Source organism: Atractosteus spatula, chromosome 2 (assembly GCF_055471065.1).
Source record: "Atractosteus spatula isolate fAtrSpa1 chromosome 2, fAtrSpa1.hap1, whole genome shotgun sequence".
NCBI classification, from domain to species: domain Eukaryota; kingdom Metazoa; phylum Chordata; class Actinopteri; order Semionotiformes; family Lepisosteidae; genus Atractosteus; species Atractosteus spatula.
Genome location: NC_142707.1, coordinates 73,756,367 through 73,768,756, shown reverse-complemented (window position 1 = coordinate 73,768,756; position 12,390 = coordinate 73,756,367). Strand labels below are relative to the sequence as shown.

Sequence of the window (12,390 nt, the reverse complement as noted above, 5' to 3'; positions counted from 1 at the left end):
TGCTTAAAGTTCTTTTACATTTCCTTCTTGTTTATACTTTTTTTCTGTTTATTCCCAGTTCGTTCTGAGGATGTGAGCTCCTGTCCAGGCTCCTCACATAACCCCAGGACAACAGGTGTCGTCAGCACAGAAGAGTCATCAACACTTTCTAGCAGCAGGGACCAGGCAAATGTTGATATAAATGGCATACAAACATCAAAACAGTTCCAGACACTAGTGAAAGGCACTTTTATTAAAGGTTTCTAATTCTTGTCAAATGAAGCCATTTGTTATATAGTAATATTTAAGTGTGGGTAAAAAATTGGTCAAACTTTTTAACTTTTACAATTCAATGGAAATGATGGAATTTCAAGCTGTGCAGTATTGTTTTCAGGTTGGCAACTCATCCTGTACTAAGGAAGTGCGCTCTACAGTTATCTATGTGGTGATGTATAGTTTTGCAGCAATTGTTGTTATCTTGACAGTGTGTGGAAACCTGATGGTGATCATCTCTATCTCTCACTTTAAGCAGCTCCACACACCAACCAACCTCCTCTTGCTTTCTCTGGCTGTGGCAGACTTTCTAACAGGAGCAACTGTGTTGCCCTTCTGCTTAATTCTATTAATAGAGACCTGTTGGTATTTTGGGGAAATGTTCTGTATGCTTTACAACACAATTAGCTGTATCATAGTTTCTGTTTCAGTTTATAATGTTGCTTGTATAGCTATTGACCGGTATTTTGCTGTGTGTGACCCTTTACAATATTCCACCAAAGTAACAGTAAATTTAACAGGGTCGCTCATACTGTTTGTCTGGCTGTTTGCAGTCCTATATAGTTTGGCACTATTTTACTTTAATGGAAATATTAGTGAATCAGAAAAAACTAATATTTGTTTAGGAGAGTGCAGTGTAGTTATCCATGAAACCTGGGGTATAGCTGATATCATTATTGCTTTTATTCTGCCCTGCTCTGTGATAGTATTATTGTATGGAAAAGTTTTTGTTGTAGCTAGAAGGCATGCAAAAGTCATTGGTATGGTTAAGGAAAAAATTCATTCTTGTCAAAACAGGAAAAGTAAAATGTCTACAAAATCTGAAAGAAAAGCTGCCAGAACATTAGGGATTTTAGTTGTTGTGTTTCTCATGTGTTTGATGCCATATTTTGTGTCCAGTTTTGTTAATGGTGATGACATTTTATCTTCTTCATCTTCTTCAGTACTGAAAAATTTTCTAGATTGGTTGATATATTTTAATTCTTCCCTTAATCCTATTATTTATGCCTTCTTTTATCCCTGGTTTCAAAAGTCTGCAAAACTGATTATAACACTTAGAATTTTTAACACTGCATCATCTTTGATCAACTTATTTCCTGAACATTTCTAAGTATACAGTATACTATTACTGTCAATACTTTATTGAGTTTTATTGTATTTTATTACATGTGCACAGAATTTAAAGAATGCAAAGGTTAAATGTATATTTTTTGTCTTTTACCTTTTTTCTGTACTTGAGCAATTTTTTGTTTGTCAGAGCTAGAATACCACACATTTCTATGTAAGTACTGTGATGTAAAATCTGACTGATGCAAGATTAATTATTTCATATTAAAAAGTACATTACATTTTACATTTTTAGTAAAACCTTTACAATTGTATATAAAATGAATCTTTTTTGACATACATTATTACAGGCACAGACATAACTTCAGGAATTAAAGTGTTTAAAATAATAGTTTTGTGTCCATTTTGAATTACTTTATTACTGACTTTATATTCAGTAAACTTCAGAGCTGTATTTCCTTTAGATTTGGAATAATCCAGAATTTTGTATAATCTAAAAACAGAATAAAATGCCTTAACAGCCAAAAAGGAGAAACCTGCATCCTAACCGACATTTAGTTAAAACAGGTCCTTCACACCATTGCTAAAGACTCTTCTCCAGGTCAGCGATGCATTTTAGAAAACAATCACAGTGACACCTGCTTCACCAACGGTTTTAAAAACTCAAAAGCATATGCAATTGCTTATATACACCCTTTTTACATCACAAATCGGTTCATTTTTTTAAAAAAAGGCAATTTAATTTAACAGGTGTTTTACAATTAGTTATCTTTCTAGCCTGTAAGGCATTATATATGATTTCTGAGTACTAGGCTAGCAGTCTGGCTTTTTCTGTGTGGTTCAAAACACAGGCCTATGAGTCACCCTGTTGTGAAAATAGGGTAACTTCTGTTGTATGCTGTATTGTGTAATGACTACTTTGTGTTATTTTTAATAAATATTGGTTTATCCTAGTTTTCCTTTCATGTATTACTCTTTCAGCAGAGCTGTGCCAGAGAAGAAAGAACTCAGGTGCTACTAACTGTACCAGCCACCCCTTATATTCGTTGACAACTGAGGGTTTTAATTATTTACTATAATTATTGATTAGCCTGCTCTGTGTTTATACAGTATGTTCATAATTAACGTCTTAATGACTGCATCTGAGAATGGACTGTTTCACAATATGCAAATACTGAAACAATCTAGAATATCATGAATTGGCTCCATGTTCAACAACTGCAATAAAAATGAAGCTCCCAACATCTGTGTCTTATAGTCTCCAGAAAGGACCCATCTGGACTGGGACCCTAGCTGGGACTCACTTGTCAATCATTAAAAGATTGACCAGAGGCTGTGAGCTCCAGGTCACCTGGATGTTACATTATATGACTGATTTAAATTATGAGACTCACAATACTAATACTAATACTACTAATAATACTGTACAAACCTGCTTTTGCTGTCCCTGGCTGTAGAAGACGTTTTAGTAGGAGTGACTGTGGTACCTTTAACTGTAAATGGAATGAGTGATAACAATGTGCACTGCTACAGTCATTGAATCATATGGTCTTCAAAAAAGTAAAATATTTGATTCGTTTTTTCAAAGTCAGATCATTTTCTGAGGTGCAGGGATTCTCTAGGCTCACAAAACTCCAGTGCATTAACATGTCCTACAAACCAATGAAAAATGATCAAGATGTTCTAAGATGTTCTAAGAGCGGGGGAGCATTAACCCCCAGATATAAAATAATGAGCAATAACAAATATGTTCCCTTTAATATATTCAAATTAGATGCTCCTCATTTTTTTTGCATTGAATAATTCAAATAATAAAAATAACCCTTTACCTTCTGATGAAGGAAGGATAGTTGACATTTTTTAAACACAAATCTTTAAATAATTTTTATGCATTACTGAGGAAAGGTATTGTAGTTACATCATATTGTTGTTATATTATGATGTATTTTTTTTATTTTGAACATCCTAAGAAGCCTAATTGAACATTCATTTAAACTGTCATTACTAAGTGACATTTCATATCCACTGCTAATTAATATTTTCTTCTGAAATATTGTATTGTACTGGTTTCTTAAGTTGTAGTTAATGTAAAACTTACATAAACTGCTGCTGACATAAAATATATCATCAGCAGACTTAAAATCAATGTAATAAGTGATAACAATGTGCACTGCTACAGTCATTAAATCTTATGCTTTTCAAAAAATTAAAATATCATTTTCAGAAAATATTTGACTGTTGTTTTCAAACTCAGATCATTTTCTGAGGTGCAGTGATTCTCTAGGCTCCTCACAAAACTCCAGTGCATTAACATGTCCTACAAACCAATGAAAAATGATCTAGATGTACTAAGAGCAGGAGGGGTCGTTAACCCCCAGATATAAAATAATGAGTAATAACAAACATCTCATTCTTTTTCACATCAAGTCAAACATATAGAAATGATATGATACTTATTACTTTAGTTATATTACTTTATGTTATGTAGTACACACATCTACTTATGGAAAATCATTTATTTCATTTCAGCACAGTTGAATTGTAGAAATCTCTTCCTTAATTTGCATGTGTACTTAAATTTCAGCAATGGAAAACCCTGATTCAGAAGAACCTCAGTCTGCATATTATTGTTTTCCATCTAACAACGCATCTTGTCATAAAGAAATTCGATCTACAGCAGCCTATGCTGCTCTGTACACAGGAATGGGAGCGGCTGTTGTGCTCACAGTGTGTGGGAATCTGTTGGTGATCATTTCCATCTCTCACTTCAAGCAGCTCCACACACCAACTAACCTGCTTCTGTTGTCCCTGGCTGTAGAACACTTTCTAGTGGGAACAATTGTGCTGCCTTTAACTGTGACAGCATTAATAGAAACGTGTTGATACTTCGGGGACTTGCTTTGTTCTATTTACTTGTCACTTGACTCTGTTCTTGTCTCAGTTTCTCTCAGTAATCTGGTCTTAATAGCTATCGATCAGCATTTTGCTGTATGTGATCCATTGCTTTACTCTACTAAAATAACAGTGAATTTTATTCAAGGTTTAATTCTGTTCACCTGGCTTTTATCATTTTCATACATGTTGGCTTTTATTTACTTGAATAGAATCCTTTTTAGCACTGAACCATTAAATTCATGTCTTGGAGAGTGTTTGTTTGTAGTCAGTGAATTGTGGGGAATAACTGACATAATAATTTCTTTAGTTTTGCCTTGCTTTACTATGATAACTTTATATATAAAAATATTAATAGTTGCAAAAAGACATGCAAGATTAATACATTCTTTTACAGAGAACAATGTAGAAACCAAACACATACTATCAAAACAGTCAGAGAGGAAAGCTGCAAAAACATTAGGAATTGTAGTTTTTGTCTTTCTTCTTTTCTGGGTACCATATTACATCTGGACACTCATTGAAGGAAATGTCAATGTGTCTACAACAGCATTTGCTTTTTCTCCCTTTGTAATAGTTTATCTTAACTCCTGTATCAATCCACTTATTTATGCCTTGTTTTATCCTTGGTTTCAGAAGTCTGTCAAACTCATTTTAACATTCAAAGTATGTTACACAGATTTCATAAATCTCTTTCCGAACAATATTTAACTGTTTAATTTATATAATCTAACACAATAGAAAGATATTTAAACTTTTATATCAGTTTTTCAATATATTTTGATGACCAGATAAAAAATCAGTACAATTTTCTGAAATGATCAAATCACAGCATAATATAGGGTGTTAAAGTATCACATTTGAACTTTTTGTAAAGTTGAATTTTAAATTTGTGAAGTATACATTTCAGAGTGAATGTAACATAAATGTGTGTGTGGAATTTTCTTGCATTATTTAAAAAATGTCTTATTATAAATCTAATACTGTACAAAACTGTATTAGATATAAAGAAAGATCTTGTGATTGATTTCAGATTATTTCAGCATATGTATATTGTCAGATTTTACTCCTAATCTGGTAATTGAATTTTTAACACATTGATTATCTGAGGCTGCAATATTGCAGTCTTCAAAATAAATGCTTAATACTTTCAATTGCAAAGCTGTTCTGTGTTATCTATTACTTTGGAATAAAAATCTATCTAATTTCTGATGATAATTTATTTTTCTGATATTTTCTTAATTGATATACTGTATATAGTAAAAATATATAAATAAAAATATATGAGAAGCCTCTCATTTTGGGAGGAAATACTTAATGGCATACAAACACAGTAATATTGTAAAGGGTAAATATTTAAAGCAAAAGTCACCAACTATGTTCCCGGAGAGCCCCAATTCAGTTATTCATACAGGTCACCCTAAACTATCTGCTGCTTTAAATTAGGAGTGCTTGTTTTAGCAACTGATCCGTTTAGAAAATAATGTTTCAATACAGGAAACACTTTTTTTGGAGGGCAGAAAAGCCACTTGTTTAACAACTCATTGTTGTTAAATTGTTCCTGCATTTAGAAATTTGTGATTTAAGGGATATGATTAACAACCTGCTGGATTAGGGCTTTACATGACCCCAGATTAAGAAATCTTGCCTGTTTTTTAATATTTTACATGTGTTTTCTCATCAGCACAGTTTTTATACAGAACTGGCTGGGGGGCGCATATAAAAATACTTGAATACAGTTACTCCAAGCGCTTCTTGTGCTCTAAATAGTGAACATCACATTCGTGTTTCAAAACCTGAATTAAGCTTGTAAGAGTCTTTATTAAATTACAATAAATTATGTACACATAAAAATCAATTTGGGAAGCAAAAAATGTGTAGAACAATTGCAAGTCTTTTGGGCCTAAATTTACATTTAGTACAAAAAAAATGAATTTACACATTCTACTCCTTCGGTCAAAAACAACAAAAAAGGTAATATATATATATAATATATACAGTATATATAAAATATATAAAAAGGGTAATATACCAAAATCAACAGTAGCTCCTCTTAGAGTGCTGGTTGTAATTGGGATTGAAACCTCTTGGTTTTTCATAAGATCCACATGGAAACTCTCTGTCACAGTCATCATCCCTCCTTTAGAGGGTGCTCCCACCTTTCTTGTATTATTTACTTTCATTACGCACACTTGTCCCTTGTTCCACTCTAATTATTTAATTCCGGTTCCGGGCTCAGCTTTGAAAGACTGATGTCCGGAAGCCCGCCTACCACTGGGTCCAGGAGTGGCCCGAGGGCACAGGTTTCAGCGCGGCATCCTGACTTCTGGATCAGGGACTCTGAGCGCCTATCACCGTTATCCTTTTAATCCTCCATGTTCCTGGTTCCAGTTCCCTCTTCCCTGGCTTTTAATTGTTCATGTTCATCTTGGATGGATCTCCTGGCTTTTTAGTCTATGGACTGTGACCCGGCAACAGTATTGGACCTCCTTTGGACTCATTCGCCTGCGCTCCCCTCATACAACTGATTAGTTCAGTTACCGCCCACTGTCTGTCATCCCAACCTACCTCGCTGTCCCTAACGTCATTCTCCAGACACTTCTGATGATACCGTCTCACATAGGGTCTTTACCAACGCATGGACACTCTCCATATTTGTATCGGCTTTTGTCGCTTGATTCAATTTCTTCCATCCTTCCAAAAGCACCAGCTTGGTAAATCATTGTCCCTGTGCTTGTTTGTGTGTTTTGTGAGGGACTGATATTCTGTCCAGGACACATACCCGAGAAGTACCTAGTATAGGCTCTTAACAGTTTTACAGTAAGAAACCCATATGAATACCAGAGAAACAACCTATATTCTGTAAAAACATAGAAGTACCTTTTCATCATATCCTATTTCAGCAAGCAAGGGGTGCAAGACAGGATACACTGTCCTGAAATAACAAATTTGAGTGCAAAGCCCTCTTTTCTACTCTGTATTATGAGGCCAGGTGTAAACATACCTCAAAGGTGTTGCTGGAATCTTCAAACTCTTCGCATTTTAGTTATTTTTCAGGAACACGGTGGTTACTAAATCTTTAGGAAATGAAAAGCAAATGATTTTCAGGTCACTTCAGGAAATCTGTGTATCTTAACACAGAACTTGATGAGTGACGTCAATCGACAAGCAGTTTTCCCATGCTTCATGTAGGACGTATCAAGAAAAGGAGTTACTGTTCACACCGTGCTTATGATGCTCTTTCTAGGGCATAGCTCCATTTTTTTTTTAATGCTGTCAGAGTATACCCCTGTCTAGATCACATTCACAAAGGTTTAGATTTTTTTTTAAAGTACAGACTATGCAAGAATTAGAATGAAAAGCTATAATATAAATAGCATAAACATATAACAATACCATCACATTGATGGCAAATTTTATTTGAAATCATTTTAGAACATAAAGCTGTCACATAATCCTGTCTGTGTAGGTAGTAGAAACCAGGATGTTTCCTCCACCGAGCTGGACCAGAATCAAAAGATTAAAAAAAAAGCAAGGTTCAAGGACATACAAAGATTTATTACGATTGTGTGGCCACATAGTCAAAACAAGGACAAAAAGGAAAACTTCACATGACAAGGACAGAGAAAATACAACTAACAAAATAATACAATATGTACCAAAAAAAAGAAATAAACCAATTGTGGATTAGCACCACTGTTCCTCCTATACTGCACATCAAATTGCTAATCAAACTCTCTCAAAAACCTTTCCATCACTCGGCTCGTGCTCCTTCACTCAAGAACAGATGCAGTTACTCAGAATACAAAGAACGTGCCATGGAACGTTGATACAGTCCAACATCTTTTTATTTTTTCCAAATAATTGCAAGCAGGACTACCCTGTTCTCTAAAACTTCCAGGTGGTGCAGTGAATCCTTAAAGTGCATTGTGTCTTCCCATGCCCCTTGGGAATAATCTTTATCGAATATTAAAATTTAATTTGTATATCATATGAACATTTTTAATAATTTTGTATATGTTAAACATTAAATTAATATTAAAAATAAAAGTAGGGCTGTTTCAGCCAGATATACCATGTAAACAATTGTTTTATTATTATAGTCTGTGAACCCGATGTGGTTTTGTTCAGTTTTGCGCAGACGTTTAAATAAGCTATATTTTGTGATTTTTGGTAATAAAAAATGTTTGACACATATGTGCATTGGGAATTGCAGTCTTTCCCATGTATTCGATTCACATGGCCAACTTTTTAAAACTACAGTACAAGCTGTGAAGGAAATACTTCCTTTTTCCGTTGTAGCCAATTACAGCTAACTTTTGTTCCTACCTCTCGTTCTTTGGAACCTCATCATAAAGAGACTGGTTCATTGGTGTGAGCTGCATTTGCACATGGGTGTTGGGGGGTGTGATAAAGGGATATACTGTATAAATAGGATGACTCAAGAAAACATACACTAATGCAGCCAAAAAAAACATCAAATTTTATTTTCAGAGCAGGAACATGGAGCAAAACTACCAATACACATAACATGACTAAATCCTAGATACACTTTGAGCTCCTAATTGAACGTCTTCCATGTCCTTTACAATACTCACTGATTGAGCTGCAAAGCTGGTTACCATTTTCCACAGTCTCTCTACCAGTCTTTCAAAAAATTATTTGTAAAAAAAAAATCAAAACTTAAGTCTCTCTCTGAGATGTATTCCAAAACAATCAATTCAGATCATAGATCAAAAATGAACTGTTAGCCTCTTCTATCTGTTTTTTAAATATGCCACGTGTAAATAATAGACCAATCACCTTCTAAGAACTGGATATCAGCTCATTCCCTCATTCCAGAAATAAGACACATTCTGATAATGGAAGGATAGTGTATATCTATAAAAGAGTAATGTCCAAAATAATTCTCATGCATAACTGAAGGGAGTAAATGTACTTACAGATGCAATCATTCAAAATGCACAGTAAAACCCCATACCACAAAAAATTATCTACAGCACAGCGCATTTTACCACAGTACGTGATTGGCTGGCCAATATGACCGACAGGCGGCACTCGTGGTGCATTGGCAGTTAGTGAAACAATTGCTTCATTTAATCTCTTTACTGTGCATGTTTAAATCCACTTAATATTCAATATAAATATGGAATTTTACAACTAAAGGGGAATTTTAGTAGCAGAGCATAAAAAGTAGAGGAGCATAACGTGTCTGAAAGTCATAAATGGATATTAATTTAGGAATATGAACATATTATGTAAACTGTATATGGCTGGTATTGGTAGTTTAAATAAAAAATACACACCAGTATTCCACTATCTTCCTTAACATTTAAAGCATCAAAGTCTTTCATTCATTGGCATACTGTGGTTATTTTGGAAAAGTTTTTACATGCTCTTTCTGAGTATATTAAATGTATATACTTTGTAAAAAGTTGTGATGTTTTAACCTTTTCTATGAATACTTGCGATTGTTATCGCAGTACAAGAAACTCACACTTTTTAGAATTTGATTAATAGGGAATATAATATGGAATCACGCATCTAAAGAAATTAATAACGATATAATTATATTCATATAGCTCAAATTTTTACAGTAGTACGCTTTCTTTGTAAACATCTGCATCAATTTGACTCATTCACCCGCGATTACTTGGAAACACTTGGAAGCTTTTAAGCGGTATGTTGGTGTGATGGGTTAGATGTGTGACTCACATGCTGGAGATCAGGGCTTTGAACCCAGCTCTTGCCATGAGTTTTTTTTTACAAATAAACATTTCTTTGAAAAACTAAAGTAGTAAATATTATTGACACTGTATTGAATTTGTATTTCTAAATATCACAACACATTCAAAGTTAAGTGATTTATTAATAACAACTAATAATTTCAAACTGCTTGTATTTGAAAGGTTCATTGCATTAAATTTGTCAATGCATTTGAGCATTGTGAATAGTTGTATCAAATCCCCTTGTAGTCTTTTTATTCCAGACTAAATACCACAGATTCTTCTCCAGATTCTTTTCCAGACCAGTTGTTCAGTACATTCAGCTATCCCAATATTCCACTTATAAAAGTATATTCAGCCTCTCAGTACTGGATATTCTCTTAAGCTTCAGAAAGTTGTTCCGTAACATCATATGGACATGCTTGTGGACAAACACACAAGGTTTATTCACATTCTTTACATTTATTTACAAGCTGGTACCTGAGCCCAGCTTTTTACAGAATATGAAAACAGAACTTAAGCCTTCAAATGTAAAGCAACAATGCAGAATGTAAAAACGGGAAACGTATCAAATTCATGCCCTATGGATGAATAAATTATTTACTAAACATTTGCTAAAAAATGGAAACCTAATAGCACATTTTCTGTTTCTTTGTATTGTAGTAGGGAATATGACACCCATGAAAATCTTCTTTATTTACTGCAGATTTTGATAGAAACAATTTAAGTTGCCTTCACTCTGCAAGCAAAGATTGCTTACCCGCAAATTATCTCCATACCAATCAATTTTACAACACATTGGCTACTGAAGAATGATGGGTACTAAAGACAAGTTTCTGGGGTTTAAGTAGTTCAAGTGCGTTAGCATGCATGGGCTGCAAAGGAACAAGTTAAGATTTATTCCATGCTGAAAAGAGAAGAAAGGAAACACAAAGCTTTGGCCGTGGAGCCTTCTTCAGGTGTGAGACTAAACCTACTTTGACTCTAAATTGAGATTGTGTATCAAAGTGAAAGAAAAAAGAATGGAGAAATAATGAACCATTACTCCACAAATGAACTATTTGGAATGTATTTTAATCATGAATAATTGACATTAATAAGTATAAATTAATATAATTTGTTGAATTTTATGTTGAATGTAAAATTTAATGATTTCCTGGGAACAAAGTAATGAGTGTGGATGCTGGATCACATATCCTAAATGTTAATATTTATTTTGCAGACTTCTGAAACCAGGGGTAAAAGAAGGCATACAAAATGGGATTCAGAGCAGAGTTAAAATAAACGAGAAAAAGTAGAGAATTCATTACTGTAGATGACGAAGAATAATTTATGTTTCCGACAACCAGGCTGAAAAGATAATATGGTATCCAACACAGAAGGTATACGCCCATTATAATTCCTAAAGTTTTGGCTGCTTTTCTTTCCGATCTTTTAGAAATTTTACTATTGCTTCCATCTCTACAGTAATGTTGTCCAGTAACTGAACTGATCACTTGTGCATGCCTTTTGGCAACAATAAATATTTGTATATACAAAACTATCATAACAGAGCAAGGCAAAATAAAAGTGATCAACATGTCAATTATGACCCAAGGTACACTAATTTCAAATAAACAATCTCCAAGACAGGCATTTAGGTTTTCAGACCTTTTAAAATTTATACTAAACGTTATAGCCACATAAAATACAGAGAAGGACCAACTGAATATTATAGATATGCATATGATACTAACTGTTATTTTACTGGAATACCGTAATGGGTGACACACGGCAAGATATCGATCAATACTTATAAATACAACATTACTAAGAGAAACAACTGAAAGTATAGAGACAACTGAGTAGAAAACAGCACAGAATGTGACCCCAAAATACCAACAGGTTTCTATATATCTAACCATCAGGAATGGCATCACAAAAAGCCCGATTAGAAAGTCTGCCACAGCCAGAGAGAGCAGGAGGAAGTTGGTTGGTGTGTGGAGGTGCTTGAAGTGAGAGATAGAAATGATCACCATCAGGTTTCCACACACTGTCAGTATCGCCACAGATATAAAGAAAACATATAAGATGACATAAACAGCTGTGGATTGTGTTTCTTTTGGGCAAGATGCATTGTCAGATGAAAAACAATACTGTACTATTTGATGTTCTCCAATTTCATTTAATTCCATTACCAGAGAATAAATGAAAATGTCCATTCAAAAAATGCCAGCAAGGAATTCAGCATCCTTTCTTCTCTCCTGCCACAAAATAGTCCTACTGGTCTTTGCTGCTGCTCAGTTTATAAAGAATTTCTAGTAGCTCCTCCTGCTTATGCTGTGTGAGTCTGTTTATGTGTGGGGAGGAGTTGCTGATGCTGGAAGGAGCCTAGAGATCTAAATAGAGCAACACTGTCCTGCTATTAGATATTATGTTGAGGTTAGTGACTACTGTATATACCCGTTACTAA

General features: G+C 34.2%; 1 protein-coding gene and 2 pseudogenes across 1 annotated transcript; 2 read left to right on the top strand and 1 right to left on the bottom strand.

Annotated features, from left to right (window-relative positions):
- Positions 1–331: 331 nt before the first annotated feature.
- Positions 332–1,363, top strand: LOC148840254 (trace amine-associated receptor 13c-like). Its single transcript, XM_088936996.1, has one exon. It carries the CDS (start codon positions 332–334, stop codon positions 1,361–1,363), a length of 1,032 nt encoding a protein of 343 aa, XP_088793122.1.
- Positions 1,364–4,023: 2,660 nt separating this feature from the next.
- On the top strand, positions 4,024–6,535 carry LOC148840253 (trace amine-associated receptor 13c-like; annotated as a pseudogene).
- Positions 6,536–11,083: 4,548 nt separating this feature from the next.
- LOC148840252 (trace amine-associated receptor 13c-like) lies at positions 11,084–12,112 on the bottom strand (annotated as a pseudogene).
- Positions 12,113–12,390: the final 278 nt, after the last annotated feature.